Source organism: Carcharhinus amblyrhynchos, chromosome 16, assembly GCF_965287045.1.
Source record: "Carcharhinus amblyrhynchos chromosome 16, sCarAmb.v2.hapA, whole genome shotgun sequence".
In the NCBI taxonomy this organism is placed as follows: Eukaryota; Metazoa; Chordata; class Chondrichthyes; order Carcharhiniformes; family Carcharhinidae; genus Carcharhinus; species Carcharhinus amblyrhynchos.
In genome coordinates this window covers 1,070,430-1,090,138 of record NC_137339.1, presented here as the reverse complement: position 1 = coordinate 1,090,138, position 19,709 = coordinate 1,070,430, and the positions used below count along the sequence as shown (strand labels likewise).

At 46.9% G+C, this 19,709-nt stretch overlaps 1 protein-coding gene across 2 annotated transcripts; it reads left to right on the top strand.

The window, feature by feature from the left end:
* Positions 1 to 1,211: 1,211 nt before the first annotated feature.
* LOC145353773 (uncharacterized) lies at positions 1,212 to 14,874 on the top strand. 2 transcript variants are annotated; one of them, XM_080204548.1, is made up of 5 exons: positions 1,212 to 1,321; positions 2,323 to 2,721; positions 10,596 to 10,862; positions 11,719 to 11,871; positions 14,427 to 14,874. In XM_080204548.1, the coding sequence occupies exons 2-5, from the start codon at positions 2,436 to 2,438 to the stop codon at positions 14,588 to 14,590; spliced, it is 870 nt and encodes a 289-aa protein (XP_080060674.1). In that variant the 5' UTR covers positions 1,212 to 1,321; positions 2,323 to 2,435; the 3' UTR covers positions 14,591 to 14,874. The 2 variants fall into 2 exon arrangements, with proteins under 2 accessions (XP_080060674.1, XP_080060676.1); XM_080204550.1 differs by lacking the exon at positions 1,212 to 1,321 and adding an exon at positions 1,668 to 1,760.
* Positions 14,875 to 19,709: the final 4,835 nt, after the last annotated feature.

The following is a 19,709-nucleotide window of genomic DNA, read 5'->3' as shown; positions in this document are numbered from 1 at the left end:
TTCTCATTCAAATCATTAATATAAATGTTAAATAACAGTGGACCCAGCACTGATTCCTGAGACACACTGCTGGTCACAGGCCTCCAGTTTGAAAAACAGCTCTCTACAACCACCCTCTGGCTTCTGTCAAGAAGCCAATTTTGTATCTAATTGGCTACCTTACCCTGGATCCTGTGAAATTTAACTTTATGCAACAACCTACCATTTGGTGCCTTGTCAAGGGCCTTGCTAAAGTCCATGCGGACAACATCAACTGCACTGTCCTCACCTGCCTTCTTGGTTACCCCTTCAAAAAACTCAATCAAATTTGTGAGACATGATTTTCCACTCACAAAGCTATGCTGACTGTCCCTAATCAGTCCTTGCGTCTCTAAATGCCTGCAGATGTCTCTCAAAATACCTTCCAACAATTTACCCATCACAGATGTGAGGCTCACCGGCCTGTAGTTCCCAGGCTTTTCCCTGCAGTCTTTTTTAAACAAAGGCACAACATTTGCCACCCTCCAATCTTCAGGCACCTCACCTGTGACTGTCAATGATTCAAATATCTCTGCTATTCAAATTCTCCCTCGGTGTACCTGAACAGATGCAAGAGTATGGCAACTAGGGGAATTTCACAGTAACTTCATTGCAGTGTCAATGTAAGTCAACTTGTGACTAATAAATAAACTTTACTTTTCAGTGCAAAAGGAGGCCATTCGGTCCATTCAGTCTGCACTGACCACAATCCCAACCAGGCCCATCACAGTTACCCACATCCTGACCCCAGCTAATCCCACTGACACTAAGGGGCAACTTATCATGGCCAATCCACCCAGCCTTCACATCTTCGGACCGTGGGGGGAACCCCACGCAGACACGGGGAAAATGTACAGGCTCCACACAGACAGCGAGCGGAGGCGGGGAGTTGAGGCCGGCTCCCCGGGGGCAGCGCTAACCGCCGGGCCGGCGTCAGGGACGGGGAGTAAACCCAGGCCTGACCCGCCAGGCCACCTCCCCCACCCTGAATGACAATGAACTGCAGCAGCTGGGGGCTCCTCACTGACCTGAGGAACATTCTGGATCATGGGGAGCAGGGGTCACGGGGTCACTCAGGGATTCCGTCTGTGAATTCTCCCTGACTAACCCGCCGAGGGGCGGAGCCCATTCCCGCGCCGCTCCCTGCGCCCATCGCGATTCTCGCGCCGATCATGTGATCGGTGAGGCGCGCCGTAGTCACGTGCTGCGCTCCCGGGCGGGTTGGCGGCCTGTCCCAGCCCCCACCCGTGGAACCATCGCCAAATCCCGAGCCAGGCTTCAGGCCCGGATCCGTGCACATCCAGTCAGTAAATAGATCAGTTCGGGTCAGAGGCTGCGGGAAAGTCTCACTCGCAGAGTCAGTACCGCACTGTCAGAGGGTCAGCGCCGAGGGAGTGCCGCACTGTCAGAGGGTCAGTAGTGAGGGAGCGCCGCACTGTCAGAGGGTCAGTGCTGAGGGAGCGCCGCACTGTCAGAGGGTCAGTGCTGAGGGAGCGCCGCACTGTCAGAGGGTCAGTGCTGAGGGAGTGCCGCACTGTCAGAGGGTCAGTGCTGAGGGAGCGCCGCACTGTCAGAGGGTCAGTACTGAGGGAGCGCCGCACTGTCAGAGGGTCAGTGCCGAGGGAGTGCCGCACTGTCAGAGGGTCAGTGCCGAGGGAGCGCCGCACTGTCAGAGGGTCAGTGCCGAGGGAGTGCCGCACTGTCAGAGGGTCAGTGCCGAGGGAGCGCCGCACTGTCAGAGGGTCAGTGCTGAGGGAGCGCCGCACTGTCAGAGGGTCAGTGCTGAGGGAGCGCCGCACTGTCAGAGGGTCAGTGCTGAGGGAGCGCCGCACTGTCAGAGGGTCAGTGCTGAGGGAGCGCCGCACTGTCAGAGGGTCAGTGCTGAGGGAGTGCCGCACTGTCAGAGGGTCAGTGCTGAGGGAGCGCCGCACTGTCAGAGGGTCAGTGCTGAGGGAGCGCCGCACTGTCAGAGGGTCAGTGCTGAGGGAGCGCCGCACTGTCAGAGGGTCAGTGCTGAGGGAGCGCCGCACTGTCAGAGGGTCAGTGCTGAGGGAGCGCCGCACTGTCAGAGGGTCAGTGCTGAGGGAGCGCCGCACTGTCAGAGGGTCAGTGCTGAGGGAGCGCCGCACTGTCAGAGGGTCAGTGCTGAGGGAGCGCCGCACTGTCAGAGGGTCAGTGCTGAGGGAGCGCTACGTTCACAGGACAGGTGCTGCAAGGGGTTAGATAAAAAGCTCCCTCTACCCTGTCCTTCAGTGTGCCTTAACCGTAATCTCAGAATAAGCTGTTTGTTTTTCTGTATTCTAGTGCTTCGTCGCACCCTGAAGAGAAGCCATTGTGAATATTCTGATGAAGTTCGCTTTTGGATGAGGTTTTCTAATTCCAACGGGATTCTGAGAAACACTCAGGTTGTGTAAAGAATGGACTCCTGTGGGCCATGTGCTGGTGCCATGGGCTCAGAGAGGTCAGTGGAGGAAGAGGGGAGTGATGATCTGGAGTCAGTGATGATCTGGAGTCTAGAGGAGGCTGTACAGAAACAGATTCTGCAGATTGGATCGAGTGCGTGTGGTGCGACTGCAGTTCTGAATGTTCTGCAGGCTCTGCAATTTGACATTCTTCCTGATGTTGTGGACAGGTGTGTTCAGACCAGACTACGGAAGAACGATGCACCTCTGGCTGAATATTTAATATCACGGAGTGTTGCAGGTGGGAGACCTTTCAGCAGCTTTGCTGTAGTTTCTGCTTGCTCTCCACTCACTTCCTCCCCCCATCTCCCATCTCCCGTCTCCCATTTCTGTGCCCAGAAGCTGTGCTCCTCTCCCTGAAACTCCCTACTTTTGCTGTTTCATTGGGACTTGCACAGAGACAACCTTGCTATCTGGCAATGTGGAAAATTGTCCAGGTATATCTTGTGCACAAGAAACAGTTCAAATCCGGCCCAGCAAATTACTCCCCCATTTGTCTACTCTTGATGATCAGTAACGTTGGCATGTTTGCCCACGAAGTATTTTGCCATGTGATTCCCATCCTCATTGCTTATTGGATACAGTCTGGAAATGCAGAAATACCGGAATGTTCCAAAACTGCCAGATACCTGAGCCAAAGACCATGGCTCCCTTTTTTTTTTAAAGCTTATTTATTATTGTCACAAGCAGGCTACATTCACACTGTAATGATAATACTGTGAAAAATCCCCTCATCGCCACACTAAGGCACCTGTTCGGGTACACTGAGGGAGAATTTAGCACGGTCAATTCACTTAACCTGCACATCTTTGCACTGTGGGAGGAAACCAGAACACCCATTGGAAACCCACGCAGACATGGGGAGAACATGCAAGATCCATGCAGATGGTGACCCAAGCCAGGAATCGAACCCAGGTCCCTGGCTCTGTGATGCAGCAGTGTAAACTATTACTTTGACAAAGTGTCATCTGGACTCAAAACATCAGCTGTTTTCTCTCTTTACAGATGCTGCCAGACCTGCTGAGATTTTCCAGCATTTTCTCTTTTGGTTTCAGATTCCAGCATTCACAGTAATTTGCTTTTATCCCATGCTAACCACCGTGCCGCCCCCTTCTGCTTTCTGACAGTGAGTATCAGCTGAGGAAGAATTGCAGACAGCTGTGTGCCTCCATCACGTATGTTCAGGAAGGTTTTGGGACGGTCACTATACTGGACATGTGATCAGGGATATGGTGGCCAGCAGACATGGAATCCTTAACAAACCTTAACTCCAGAGCATCAGTGAGTGCTGTTTAATAATCAAAAACATGGTTAGTTTAAATGCACATGTTAATCACCTCACCAAAACAGCAATGATAAAATCTGAGGTGCTTGTGTTAACTGAACAGAATATGAACCAGAATGACTAATTTACCTAGTGGTGATGATAACTTGCATTTATATAGCACCTTAAACCTCTCGAGCTGTATTGGATTAAATGATCTCCTCCAGTGATATGAAGTTGTGAGATGATTGGGCAGGAGATGACAAACAGCAAAATTGTAAAGTTGACACTTGAACCAATTACATAGAAACATAGAAAAACTACAGCACAATACAGGCCCTTCGACCCACAAAGTTGTGCCGAATATGTTCCTACCTTAGAGATTACTAGGCTTACCTATAACCCTCTATCTTACTAAGTTCCATGTACTTAATTAAAAGTCTCTTAAAAGACCCTATGAATCCGCCTCCACTACCGTTACTGGCAGTCCGTTCAACGCACCCTCCACCCTCTGAGTGAAAAACTTTCCCCTGACATCTCCTCTGTACCTATTCCCCAGCACCTTAAACCTGCGTCCTCTTATGGCAACCATCTCAGCCCTGGGAAAAAGCCTCAGACTATCCACTCGATCAATACCTCTCAACATCTTATACACCTCTATCAGGTCACCCCTCATCCTTTGCCTCTCCAAGGAGAAAAGGCCGAGCTCCCTCAACCTGTCCTCATAAGGCATGCTCTCCAATCCAGGCAACATCCTTGTAAATCTCCTTTGCACCCTTTCTATGGCTTCTACATCCTTCCTGTAATGAAACGACCAGAGCTGAGCACAGTACTCCAAGTGGGGTCTGACCAGGGTTCTATATAGCTGCAACACTATCTCTCGACTCCTAAACTCAATTCCTGGATTGATGAAGGCCAGTACACCATACGCCTTCTTAACCACAGCTTCAACCTGCGCAGCTGCTTTGAGCATCCTATGAACTCGGACCCCAAGATCCTTCTGATCTTCCACACTGCCAAGAATCCTACCATTAATATTATATTCTGTCATCTTGTTTGACCTGCCAAAATGAACCACTTCATACTTATCCGGGTTGAACTCCATCTGCCACTTCTCCGCCCAGTCTTGCATCCTATCAATGTCTCACTACAACTTCTGACATCCCTCCACGCTATCCACAACAACTCCAACTTTTGTCATCAGCAAACTTACCAACCCATTCCTCCACTTCCTCATCCGGGTCATTTATAAAAATCACAAACAGTAAGGGTCCCAGAACAGATCCCTGGGGCACTCCACTGGTGACCGACCTCCATGCAAAATTATGATCCATCTATAACCACTCTTTGCCTTCTGTGGGCAAGTCAGTTCTGGATCCACAAAGCAATGTCCCCTTGGACCCCATGCCCCCTCACTTTCTCAATAAGCCTTGCATGGGGCACCTTATCAAATGCATTGCTGAAGTCCATATATATTACATCTACTACTCTTCCTTCAACAATATGTTTAGTCACATCCTCAGAAAATTCATTCAGGCTCGTAAGGCACGATCTGCCTTTGACAAAGCCATGCTGACTATTCTTAATCATACCTCTCAATGTTCATAAATCCTGCCTCTCAGGATCTTCTCCATCAACTTATCAATCACTGAGGTTAGACTCACTGGTCTATAATTTCCAGGGCTATCTCTACTCCCTTTCTTGAATAAAGGAAGGACATCCGCAATCTTCTGGAATCTCTCCCATCTCCATTGTTGATGCAAAGATCACCGCCAGAGGCTCAGCAATCTCCTCCCTCGCCTCCCACAGTAACCTGGGGTACATCCCATCCAATCTCGGCGACTTATCTAACTTGATGCTTTTCAAAAGCTCCAACACATCCTCTCTCTTAATGTCTGTATGCTCAAGCTTTTCAGTCGCTGCAAGTATGCACTACAACCACCAGGATCCTTTTCCACTGTGAATACTGAAGTAAAGTATTCATTGAGTACCTCTACCAGTTCTATACAAACCTTCCCACCATCACACTTGATAGGTCCTACTCCTTCACGTCTTATCCTCTTGCTCTTCACATACTTGTAGAATGCCTTGGGGTTTTCCTTAATCCTGCCTGCCAAAGCCTTCTCACGACCCTTTCTGGCTCTCCTAATTTCCTTCTTAAGTTTCTTCCTATTAGCCGTATACTCTTCTAGATCTCTAACATCACCCAGCTCCCTGAACCTTTTGTAAGCTTTTCTTCTTGACTAAATTTATTACAGCCTTTGTACACCGTGGTTCCTGTAACCTACCATAACTTCCCTGTCTCATTGGAACGTTGCTATGCAGAACTCCAGACAAATATTCCCTGAAAATTTGCTACATTTCTTCTGTACATTTCCCTGAGAAAACCTCTTTCCAATTTAAGCCTTCAGTTTCCTGCCTGATAACCTCATAATTCCCCTTACTCCAAGTAAACACTTTTCTAACTTGTCTGATCCTATCTCTCTCCAATGCCATTGTAAAGGAGATAGAATTATGATCACTATCTCCAAAATGCTCTGAGAGATCTGACACCTGTGCAGGTTCGTTTCCCAATACCAAATCAAGTACAGCCTCTCCTCTTGTAGACTTATCTACATACTGTGTCAAGAAACCCTCCTGAACACACCTAACAAACTCTTCCCCATCTAAACCTCTTACCCTAGCAAGATTCCAATCAATATTTGGGGAATTAAAATCTCCCATCACGACAACTCTTATTATTAAACCTTTCCAGGATCTGCTTCCTAATCTGCCCTTCAACATCCCTGTTACTATTATGCGGCCTATAGAAAACACCCAGTAAAGTTATTGATCCCTTCCTGTTCCTAACCTCCACCCACAGAGACTCTGTAGACAATCCCTCCATGGTGTCCATCTTTTCTACAGCTGTGACTCTATCTGGTCAACAGTGCCACTCTCCCACCTCTTTTGCCTCCCTCCCTGTCCCTTCTGAAACATCTGAAACCCGGCACTTGAAGTAACCAGTCCTGTCCCTCAGTCATCCAAGTCTCTGTAATGGCCACCACATCACGTTTCCAAGTAGTGATTCACACTCTAAGCTCATCCACTTTGTTCACAATACTCCTTGCGGTGAAATAGACATGGTTGGCAAGTGGGAGGCTTTTAGGGACAAAATGAAATGGTTGCAGGGGAGGTATGTTCCGGTTAAGCGAAAGGATGGGAAAGGTAGGATTAGAGAGCCGTGGATTACGGGGGATATTGAAGACTTGGTCAGGAAGAAGAGGGAGGCGTATGTTAGGTCAAAACAAATGGGTACGGAGAGTGCGCTGGAGGAATATAGAGAGAGTAGGAGGGAGCTAAAAAGGGGAATTAGAAGGGCGAAGAGAGGGCATGAGATGGCTTTGGCCGGTAGGATTAAGGAAAATCCAAAGGCATTTTATTCCTATATTAGAGGCAAGAGAGTAGTTAGAGGGAAAATTGGTCCTCTTAGGGACAAGAGTGGAGAGTTGTGTATTGAGTCGGAGGGAATGGGGGAGCTCCTGAATGAATACTTTGCGTCGGTATTCACGAAGGAGAGGGGTTCGGAATCGTGCGGTCTCTTGGAGGGAGCGGAGGTTCAGTTGCAGGATATAGTTATTACGAGAGAGGAAGTGCTAGGGCTTTTAGGTAGCGTAAGGACGGATAAAGCTCCGGGGCCTGATGGTATTTATCCCAGGCTGCTTAGGGAGGCGAAAGATGAAATTGCTGGGCCTCTGGCGCACATCTTTGTCTCTTCTTTGGACACAGGTGAGGTCCCAGAAGACTGGAGGGTAGCAAATGTGGTCCCGTTGTTCAAAAAAGGTAGTAGGGATAACCCTGGGAATTATAGGCCGGTGAGTTTGACGTCGGTGGTAGGGAAGTTAATGGAAAAAATACTTAGGGGTAGGATGTATGAGCATTTGGAGCGTTGCGATCTGATTAGGGATACACAACATGGCTTTGTTAGAGGGAGGTCTTGCCTTACGAATCTGGTGGAATTCTTTGAGGAGGTGACAAAAACGGTTGACGATGGGAGAGCCGTTGATGTCATCTATATGGATTTCAGTAAGGCGTTTGACAAAGTCCCTCATGGTAGGCTGGTAGAAAAGGTTAAGGCGCATGGGATACGAGGCCAGGTAGCTAGGTGGATTGAGAACTGGCTGGGAAATAGGAGACAGAGGGTAGTTGTGGAGGGGACCTTGTCGGGCTGGAGGCCAGTGACCAGTGGTGTGCCGCAGGGCTCAGTACTGGGACCTCTCCTCTTTGTAGTCTACATAAATGACTTGGAAGAGGGCGTAGGTGGTGTGATCAGCAAGTTTGCTGACGACACCAAGATGGCAGGGTTGGCGGGTACGGAACTGGATTGTCAGGTGATACAACAGGATATAGATAGGTTGGTGCAGTGGGCAGATAGGTGGCAGATGGAATTTAATCCTGACAAATGCGAGGTGATGCATTTTGGACGGAATAATGCAGAGAGGAGCTATGTGATAAAAGGTAGGCCGATTAGGAGTATAGACATACAGAGGGACCTGGGAGTGCAGGTTCACAAATCCATGAAGGTTGGAAGGTTGTTAGGAAGGCTTATGGGATGTTAGCCTTTATAGGAAGGGGCATAGAGTATAAAAGCTGCCGTCTAATGCTTCAGTTGTACAGAACGTTGGTTAGACCGCATTTGGAGTACTGCGTCCAGTTCTGGTCACCTTACTACCGGAAGGACATGGAGTCTCTGGAAAGGGTGCAGAGGAGGTTTACCAGGATGTTGCCTGGCATGGGGGGACTGGGTTACGAGGAGAGATTGAAGAAACTGGGGCTATTCTCCTTGGAAAGACGGAGATTGAGAGGGGACATGATAGAAGTATATAAGATACTGAAGGGAATAGATAGAGTTAATAGTGAGAGACTGCTCCCTAGACTGGGTACGAACACGAGAGGTCATCATTTAAGGGTGAGGGGGGGGAGGTATAATTTGGAGGTGAGAAGAAGGTTCTTTACGCAGAGAGTTGTGGGGGTATGGAACGCGCTACCGAGTAGGGTGGTGGAGGCAGGAACGTTGGACTCGTTTAAGATGCAGTTAGATAGGCACATGAGTGAAACGAGAATGGAGGGATATGGTAGGGGCTATTAAATAGGGTTAAACCTCGGGAGACACCGGAAGGGCAGGCTGTATGATTAATATTTTTTGTCTTTATTCCACAGGTGGAGGTCCACCTCGTGTCAAGCGAGGGGCATGCACACAGCGGGTCGTGCGTGGGCTGCTCTTGGAAGTCCAGGAGTGGCCTAGTACTTCATGTCGGTGTGTGTGCTTGATCCTGGACCGGTAGACGGGCGCCGCAACAGCTCAGTGACTAGAACTGCTGGCTGTGCAGACACATGGATTTGGGCCTGTGTCTGTGGGAGTTTGCGCATTCTCCCTGTGGTTGCGTGGGTTTCCTCCGGGCGCTCCGGTTTCCTCCCACACCCCAAAGATGTGCTCTTAGGCTAATCGGTTTTTACCAAATTGACACTATTTCTTCCCTGAATCTGACTGAGTAGGGTTCCATTCGTAGACATGCAGGGTAGAATAGGTGTAGGGTGATGCGGCGGCGCGGGCTCGTTGGGCCGAAGGGCCTGTTTCCCGTGCTGGGTTGTTCTTTGTTCTTTGTTATCTCAAATCTTCGGTCTGAGTGCTCCTTCTCTATCACCTGCCTATCCTCCCTCTCACACTGTCGACAAGCTCTCTCTATTTGTGAGTTAACCTCCTCTCTCCCAGTGACTTCAGTTTGATTCCCACCCCCCAATTACTTTAGGAGATACATCCACGATTCTGGGCAACAGATTTTTAACTGCTGGCTTTGTGTTGAAGGAGAATGTTATAGCTTCCCTGTGAAAGGGGGTGAATTTGAGTGTGTGTACTGATCTTGACCCTGAAGATGAGTGTTTCTGGGCTATGGCCCAGCACTTTCTGTAGAGCAATGGATTCATGGTTCTGTTAACTAGACAATGACGTTACAATGGTGGAAGCGTGACATCAGGTTTCAGATGATCAAGAAAACAAGACATGCGAGGCAGCCTCCAGAGAATAATATTCTTACCATGAGGCCTGGGATTTCAATAGTTTTGAGAAATACCAAACGTGATGGATTGAGTTGTAAGGAGAGGCCGGATAGACTGGGACTTTTTTCTCTGGCGTGTAGGAGACTTAGGAGTGAACTTATAAAGGTCAATAAAATAATGAGGGACACAGACAAGGTAGATGGTCAATATCTTTTCCCAGAGGTAGGGGAGTCTAAAACTAGAGGGCACAGGTTTAAGGTGAGAGGGGAAAGATACAAAAGGGTCCAGAGGGGCAATTTTTTTCACAGGGTGGTGAGTGTCTGGAACAAGCTGCTAGAGATAGTAGTAGAGGTGGGTACAATTTTGTCTTTTAAAAAGCATTTAGATAGTAACATGGGTATAGAGGGATATGGGCCAAATGTGGGCAATTGGGATTAGCTTAGTGGTTAAAAACTAGGTGACATGGGCAAGTTGGGCTGAAGGACCTGTTTCTATGCTGCAAAGCTCTGATGCTAAATACTGATTATCTTCCAGTCACTTTCAGAGTGAGTGAGACCTTGTGCAGCCAGAAGACAATAAAGGGTAACAAGTAATTTTCTTGCTGGACAATTGATAGCCTAGCCAGAGAGATTCGTACCATAATGGATGGGGCTTCTCTGGGAATGAAAGGCTATGGGGAGGCAGGCTGAATCTTCCCTCTGGGCAGAAACTCTTGCGATGTTTGACGTGGCTGGGAGTGTGATGAAGGCAGAAACGTGGGTTAGAATAAGTGTGGCATGTCAGTTACTGACTGCAGCTTGCTTTCTGTTTCCCAGGTGCCACCCACCAACAGCTGATTGAGGGAGCGGGAAAGGCCAGTGAAGGGAGGGTCGTAGGGAGGTTTTTCAGTTTCTACCCTGAGCGCTGTGTGCAATTGACAGCTTGGCTGGCAAACTGGATGAGGAAAGGAGCTGTCGCTGTAGTGACCATGAACATGCAGGTAGCAGTACCGGATGGCAAGGAGATTCCAGATGCATGGCACCATCAGATGGTCTTCGGAGTGGACACTGAAAAGGTTTACATGACCAATCCCTTAGAAATAGGTGGGTATAGGATTTATTTTGTTCCTTGACAGATTGGTAAATAGAGAACCAGCAAAATCCCTGTCCAGCATGAGACTCTGAGGATATTTGTCACTGCCACTGCGCACCATCCAAAGACAAACGTCAAAATATTTGAGGCAAATTATAAAATGGACAGAAAATTATTCATGTTATTATCTGAACAAGCTAAAGGAGTCCCTGTCCTTTTTCACTTTGGTGTAAGGGTTGACCCCTCAGGTTTAATATCCTTCCATTTCTGGGGAAATGTTATTTGGCAAGATGCAGTTTGCAGTGCCAGACTGAACTCTGTCTCACACAGAGCTATTACTTAATCAGAGTGCTTGGATCAAGGAGATTAAAGTCAGTGCTGGATCACTGTGTCTGTCAGGATTTAAATTATTAATTATATGAAACTAGTGGTTATTGGCAAAAGAGTGACAGGCAACAGCAAGCTGTTGAAATCTGGATAACACTGCTTAAAAAGACAGTGGAGCAGTTTTAACAAATCTGTCAAAAGGGAATGGGCTAAGTCCAACAATACGGCACTTACTCGGCGCTGACCCCCCTGACAGTGCGGTGCTCCCCCTGGGGGGCACTGTAGCATTGAGTGTCAGTCTGAGTTGTCCTGTTGGTGTTTGAACACACAGCTTTCTTGCTTTGATTGTGGGCTGCCTCCACGCTGAGTGGGGTTACGCGGATTGATGTGGGGTGTGATAGGGATATGGGATTTTTTGCTAGCTATTGATATTGTTTGTCACGTCTGCGGGGTTGAATTTCACCGTAAGGATCCATCCCGCTGAGTGGCTGGAGGTGATTCACTAACTCCTGAGTTTATCGATGTTTCCATTCTTGGCAGAGGAAAGCAGCCTTGTGAAGCGCCGCCTCTGCAGCGAGTCGCTTTTACTGGTCCGCCGACACGATGTCCTCACTCGGCTGGCGGGAGGCACTGATTTCTCCATCTTCAAACAGCTCCCAAACCATTCCCTCTGGGAGCAGCTGGATGTTGCAGGTGAGTGGAGTGTGAGTAACCCGAGCTTTCCCCTCGAGTCATAAACATCAGGAATACCCAATATAAGAGATGGGAGAGAAATAGGCCAATTGGGTCGTTCAATAATCTGTTCAATAAGACCATGACTGATCTGATGTGATAATCCTCAACTCCACTTTCCTGCCTTATCCCCATAACCCTGGATTCCCTTACTGATTAAAAATCTGTCTATCTCAGCCTTGAACATACTTAACAACCCAGCCTCTACAGGCCTCTGTGGCGAAGAATTTCTGAGAGAAGAAATTCCTCTTCATTCCTAAGATTATTCTGTCTGGTCCTAGACTCTCCCAGAAGAGGAAACCACCTCTCAGCATCTACCCTGTCAAGCTTCATGAGAGTCCTATATGCCTCAATGAGATTGCCTCTCATTCTTCTAAACTCCAGTGAGTACAGGCCCAACCTACTCAACCTCTCATGAAAAATCCCTCCCTACCCAGGATCAACCGAGTGAACCTTCTCTAGGCTGTCTCCAATGCCAGGATATCTTCCCTTAGATAACAGGACCAAAATTACTCTGTCCCAGCTGTTGTCAAATAATGCCTTGTTTCAGCAAGATTTCCCTATTTATAAATTTCATCTTTTTTACTGAAGCTCCCAGCGTATGGAACTTACTGTCCACAGCTTTAACAGCAAGGCCAGCACTAGGTATTCAATGGTCTGCAACTCACCTGAAATGCCCAACATGAGCATCCATCTCCAAAGCACAAATCAGGAATCTGATGAAATATTCTCCACTTCTTTGCAACTATATGTACTCTAGAAGCTCAGCAGCATCAAGCAGTTCAACTGCTTAGTGTCCCTCTGTCTGAAAGTGATTTCCACTTCATTCAACGCTGACGCTTGGTGTCAGCCGAGTACAAGATGCACATCAGTGACTCATCAAGGCTCCTTCGATGGCATCTTCCAAACCTGACCACCTCTACCACCGAGAAGGACAAGGGCAGCAGATATGTGTGAACACCACACCTGGAGGTTGCCTTGCAAGCCACTCACCATCCTGGCTTGGTATTCTATCACCAAGTCTTTGGTAATGTTCTAGTGCAATACTGAGGGAGTGCTGCATTGTCGCATGTGCCGTCTTTCAGTTTTGATATAAAACTGAGGTCTTGTCTCCTTGCTTGGGTGGGTGGAAACAATTCCAGGACACTATTTTGAAAAAGAGTGTGAGTGTTCTCCCTGATCTTCTAGTCAATATTTATCCTTTAATCAAGATCATATAAAGTAGCGATCTGGTCATTGCTTCCTGGGCTTCTACACTATGACAGTGAGTGTGTTTCAAAAGTGCTAAAGTGCTTTCAGGTGTTTGATAGTCACAAAAGGTGCTACACTAATGTAAGCTTTCCTGCTTTTCCTACTGGGTCCAAACTCTGGAACTGCCTCTGATAGGGGGCACCCATATCGCTATCAGAGAGATAATTCATTTTACTGAGGAAGATTGAGAGAGGTGAGATATTTCACAGATTAAGGTAGAGTTGGAAGTAGTGATGGACTGAAGAGGACATAGAACACTACAGCACAAACAGGCCCACAAGTTGTGCCAATCACATCAATATCTACCAAGCCATAGAACTATCTGTAACTCCCAATCCCATTAAATCCCATATACTCATCCAGAAGTCTTTTAAAAGACCCCAGTGAGTTTGCCTCTACCACCACCGATGGCAGCTGATTCCACTCACTCACCACCCTCTGAGTGAAAAATTTGCCCCTAACATCTCATCCGTACTTGCTCCCCAGCACTTTAAACCTGTGTCCTCTTGTAGCGACCATTTCAGCCCTGGGAAATAGCCTCCGAGAATCCACCCTATCTATTCCTCTCAACATTTTATAAACCTCTATCAGGTCGCCTCTCAACCTTCGTCTCTCCAGGGAGAAGAGTCCCAGCTCCCTCAACCTATCTTCATAAGGCATGCCTCCCAATCCGGGCAACATCCTTGTAAATCTCCTCTGCACCCTCTCAATAGCTTCCACATTCTTCCTGTAGTGAGGCGACCAGAATTGCGCACAGTACTCCAAGTGAGGTCTGACAAGGGTCTTATAAAGTTGCAGCATTACCTCCTGACTCCTAAACTCAATCCCTCGATTAATGAAGGCCAGTACACCATACACCTTCTTGACCACATCCTCCACCTGTGAGGCCGATTTAAGAGTCCTATGGACCTGGACCCCAAGATCCTTCTGCTCTTCAACCCAGCTAAGACACCTACCCTTGATATTGTACTCCTTCATCCCATTGGTCCTGCCAAAATGGACCACTACACATTTATCCGCCTTGAAGTCCATCTGCTACTTCTCCGCCCAGTCTCGCATCCTATCTATGTCTTGCTGCAACTTGACATCCCTCCAGACTACCCACAACACCACCAACCTTCGTATTGTTGGCGAACTTACTAACCCATCCCTCCACTTCCTCAGCTAGGTCATTTATGAAAATGACAAACAGGATGGTTAAATTGGGAGGAAAGGATTAATAAACTGGGTGTTTGATGCACTGACTTTGTTTATTCTCTCCTCAGGTCAGGTTGGTTGGATGGTTTCTCAAGATGATGTTACTGGTGAAGTTTCTGATTACGTGGTCATTCCAGCTGCCTACAAGTCAGGGGTCACACTCTTTACCCTGAGACACTTAGATGTGACCAGTGAGCTTTTATCAGCCTCCGAGTTGCCTTTGTTACACTGATCATCAGTAATCTTAACGACATTGAGCAAAGTAAAAGGTTAGAAACCTGGAGTCATCTTCATCACAACCGCAGAGCCTGGGGATTCATCAAGCCAATCAGATAATCGCTTCAAAGTCAGCAAAAGAAAACAAGTGTAAGCCCTTGGATGTAGCAGTAAGAGGCACCGGCCACTGAATCCTGGGTTATTGTGCTTTTCATTACCTAAATCCACAAACTGGGATAAATAAAAATTCATTGGTTTTGTTAAATAATACAGTTCATTTTATTCTGAATGGGAACTGAATCATTAGAATTTTTCTGTTTTTTTTTTGTTCGTTGATTCCTTGTAGAGCTGAACCAAAAGTTTCAGTAATCTTGTTAGTACTGCGAAGATTCTGTGTACGTAACCTGTTCTTAGATACTGTTTGGATTTGGCTATCTGTTTTTGTACAATTTTATTTTTGTTCAGAGTCTGACTCTGTTCAGTTGAACCAGGATCAGTTTACCAGCGTGTCCAAGGGGCTAGGTAAGGAGGGAATGTATGTTACTTTCTAAAAGTCATGATGTGGAGATGCCAGCATTGGACAGGGGTAAACACAGTAAGAAGTCTCACAACACCAGGTTAAAGTCTTGAGAGTGTGAAAATAGATAAGTCCCCTGGGCCAGATGGGATTTACCCTAGGATTCTCTGGAAGGCTAGAGAGGAGATTGCAGAGCTTTTGGCTTTGATCTTCATGTCGTCATTGACAATAGGTATAGTGCCAGAAGACTGGAGGATAGCAAATATTGTCCCCTTGTTCAAGAAGCGGAGTAGAGACCAACCTGGGAATTATAGAGCGGTGAGCCTTACTTCTGTTGTGGGCAAAGTTTTGGAAAGAATTACAAGAGATAGGATTTATAATCATCTAGAGAGACATAAATTGATTAGGGATAGTCAACACAGTTTTGTGAAGGGTAGGTCGTGCCTCACAAACCTTACCAAGTTTTTTGAAAAGGTGACCAAAGAGGTGGATAAGGGTAAGGCAGTTGACGTGGTGTATATGGATTTTAGCAAAGTGTTTGATAAGGTTCCCTATGGTAGGCTACTGCAGAAAATGCAGATGCATGGGATTGAGGGTGATTTAGCAGTTTGGATCAGGAATTGGCTAGCTGATAGAAGACAGAGGGTGGTGGTTGATGGGAAATATTCAACCTGGAGTTCAGTTACTAGTGGTGTAACGCAGGGATCTGTTTTGGGGCCACTGCTGTTTGTCACTTTTATAAATGACCTAGATGAGGGTGTAGAAGGATGGGTTAGTAAATTTGCTGACAACACCAAAGTTGGAGGAGTTGTAGACAGTGAGGATGGATGTTACAGTTTGCAGAGGGATACAGATAAGCTGCAGAGCTGGGCTGAGAGGTGGCAAATGGAGTTTAATGTGGAAATGTGTGAGGTGATTCACTTTGGTAAGAATAACAGGAGTACAGAATATTGGGCTAATGGCAGGACACTTGGTAGTGTCAACAAGCAGAGAGATCTCAGTGTCCATGTGCATAGATCCCTGAAAGTTGGCACCCAGGTTGATAAGGCTGTTAAGAAGGCGTACGGTGTGTTAGCTTTTATTGGTAGAGGGATTGAATTTCGGAGCCGTGAGGTCATGTTGCAACTGTACAAAACTCTAGTGTGGCCGCACTTGGAGTATTGCGTACAGTTCTGGTTGCCGTATTATAAGAAAGATGTGGAGGCATTGGAAAGGGTGCAGAGGAGGTTTACCAGGATGTTGCCTGATATGGTGGGAAGGTCTAATGAGGAAAGGCTGAGGGACTTGAGGTTATTTTCATTAGAGAGAAGAAGGTTAACAGGTGACCTAATGGAGGCATATAAGATGATCAGATGGTTAGATAGGGTGGATAGTGAGCGCCTTTTTCCTCAGATGGTGATGGCTAACACGAGGGGACATAGCTTTAAATTAAGGGGTGGTAATTATAGGACGGATGTCAGAGGTAGGTTCTTTTACTCAGAGGGTAGTAAGGGCGTGGAATGCCCTGCCTGCAGCAGGTGTGGACTCGCCAACTTTAAGGGCATTCAAATAGTCAGTGGGTAGGCACATGGATAACATTGGAATAGTTTAGGTTAGAGGGTCATTAGATTGGTTCCACTGGTCGGCGCAACATCAAGGGCCGAAGGACCTGTCTGTGCTGTAATGTTCTATGTTCTAATATCAAGAAACAGTTGGAGGCACTGGATACTGCAAAGGCAAAGAGCCCTGATAACATTTCAGTGGGAGAAAACTCTTTGCTGGTTGGAGTCATACCCGGCACAAAGGAAGATGGTTGTGGTGGTTGGAAGTCAATCATCTCAGTCCATCATCAAGAGTAGTGTCCTAGTGTCATTGCTTCAATGACCTTAAGGCCAGAGGTCAGGATGTTTGCTGATGACTGCACTGTTTAGAGGTTTATAAGATTATGAAGGGGATAGATAGAGTAAATGGTGGTAAGCTTTTTCCGCTATTAGAAATGGATAGAACGAGGGGTCACGGGCTTAGGGTGAGGGGGGCTAGGTATAAGACAAATATTAGAGGGCAGTTTTTCACGCAAAGGGTAGTGGGGGTGTGGAATGCACTGCTGAGTAAGGTGGTGGAAGCAGGCACGCTAGGGTTGTTTAAGAGTCACTTAGACAGCCATATGAGCGGGCTACATATAGGGGGATATAGTAGGCCTTACTAAACATTGTAGGCTTGGGAATACGTTTTGCCTCAGGGATGTTAGTCTTTGCCTGTTTAATAATGAATTTTTTTGTCTCCACAGGCATTTAAGTCCAGCAAGGGGCATGCATGCGGCAGGTTGTAGTGGGCTGCTCTTGGACATTGCTTCGGGAGTTGCCTATTGCTTCATGTCGTTAGTGTGCTTAAACTGGACCATCTCGAGGGCAACATAACAGCTCAGAGACTATCTCTGTTGCTGTGCGGACACATGGATTTGGGCCTGTGTCTGTGGGAGTTTGCATGTTCTCCCCGTGGTTGCGTGGGTTTCCTCCGGGTGCTCCGGTTTCCTCCCACATCCCCCAAAGATGTGCTTTTAGGCTGATTGATTGGGTACTAAATTGTCCCTAAATTGGACCTCCCTGATCCTCGCACGTTAGGTGTAGACTAAAATCATGAATAGGTCACTGAGACAGTGGGACGGCGGCGCGGGCTTGTTGGGCCGAAGGGCCTGTTTCCTGTGCTGTGTTGTTCTTTGTTCTTTGTTTAGCACAATTTGCAAGTCCTCAGATAGTGAAGCAGCCAACACCCAAATGCAGCAAGATCTGGACAATGTTCTAACTTGGGTTGATAGTAAGTCACATTTGCACCACACAATTGCTGGGCAATGGCCAGCTCAAACAAGAAGGATCCAGCTATTTCCCTTTGATGTTCAATGGCATTACCAGCACTGAATCCTCAACATCTTGGCAGTTAACACTGATCACAAAATGAACTGGACCAGTCTGCATGAGTGTGGCTCACACAAGAAACTCATCACCATCCAGGACAAAGCAGCCTGCTTTAATAGGCACCCCATCCATTACCTTAAACATTCATTCCCTCCACCACCAATACACAGTGGCAGTTGTTTGCATCATTGATGTTCAATGGCATTAGCATCGCTGAATTCTTGACATCAGTTTGTGGTCAGTGTTATCCGCCAGCTACGACTCTCACCAACTTTTACAGATGCACCATAGAAAACATTCTTTCTGGTTGTGTCACAGCTTGATATGGCTTCTGCAAGGTCATGAAGCCCAATCCATCACGCAAACCAGCCTCCCATCCATTGACTGTCTACAGTTCCTGCTACCACAAAGCAGCCAGCATAATTAAGGACCCCACGCACCCTGGACATTCTTTCACCTTCTTCCATCAGGGAAAGGATACAAAAGTCTGAGGTCTCTACTAACTGACTCAAAAACAGCTTCTTCCCTACTGCTATCAGACTTTTGAATGGACTTACCTTGCATTAAGTTGATCTTTCTTGACACCCTAGCTATACATGAGAAATGCACTCGCATTTCCTTCTCTGTGAATGGTATGTTTTGCCCCTATAACACACAAGAAACAATACTTTTCACTTAATAGATGTGATGATAATAAATCATTTACATGATGCATTACAGTAACACCAAGGGTTTTTCAGCAAATCTCTGAAACCTAGGAGGACAAGAGCAGCAGATCAATAGGAACATAACTCTCTGCAAGTTCCCAACTCTGACTTGGAAATATAATAATCATTCCTTCCTTCAGTCTATAATAGCACCATGGGTGTACCTACTGCAAGGCTTGCAGCAGTTTAAGGCTGTGGCTCACCATCACCTTCTCAAAGCAAAGTGACTGTTCTGAGCAGGTGGAGCCAGAAAGACAAGAAAACCAACAACGGAAACAAGCTGCAATCTGAGGTCAAACCTCGTGTTTATTAATCTATAGACAGTCTCCAGAGAGGCCTATCTCTCCAGCTTTAGATTCTGTGCTCCATGTAATCCACTGAAGAAACAGTGCATCTTTCTTTTAAAAAGCAAGGTTTAAAGAATCAAGAAATGCAAAGTTGCTGCAAATTTAATTTCTGCATGAATAATTCCAGACTTATAGATAAAAAATCATCTTTCCTTTTGAAAAGTTCCTGTGAAATTGACAACAAGCGTTAATAAATTGATTGAGTTTGAAATGGAAAAATTCTTCACCCACATCAAAGAAAATTCAACATGTTACCCTGCTGGGTGTAACCAAAAAACAACTCTCTCTCCCTCTGCCTCTCTGGTGTCCCTCGCTCTGGTTCACATCCTTCTGAACTTTCTCTTTATCCTTTCACTATTTCTTCATTCACCTGTTCATTCTCAGCATTTCTGGAGCACCAACTTTGGGAGTCACAACATATTATACATCCCGTACCCCAGTGAGAGTCAGCGTGTGGGAGCCGTACCCCAGTGAGAGCATGTGTGGGTCCCGTACCCCAGTTAGAGTCAGTGTGTGTGGGTCCCTTACCCCAGTGAGAGTCAGTGTGTGTGGGACCCGTACCTCAGTGAGAGTCAGTGTGTGTGGGAGCCGTACACCAGTGAGGGTGTGTGTGTGGGGCAGCAGGCTTGGCAAATATTCTGTTTTCAGAGTAATAAGATTCAGATGTACAGCA

Coding starts and splice junctions, on each gene's coding strand:
- LOC145353773 (XM_080204548.1), top strand. CDS start 2,436: ATGGACTCCTGTGGGCCATGTGCTGGTGCCATGGGCTCAGAGAGGTCA. Junction 10,863..11,718: donor GACCAATCCCTTAGAAATAG/GTGGGTATAGGA, acceptor CATTCTTGGCAG/AGGAAAGCAGCCTTGTGAAG. Junction 11,872..14,426: donor GGAGCAGCTGGATGTTGCAG/GTGAGTGGAGTG, acceptor TTCTCTCCTCAG/GTCAGGTTGGTTGGATGGTT.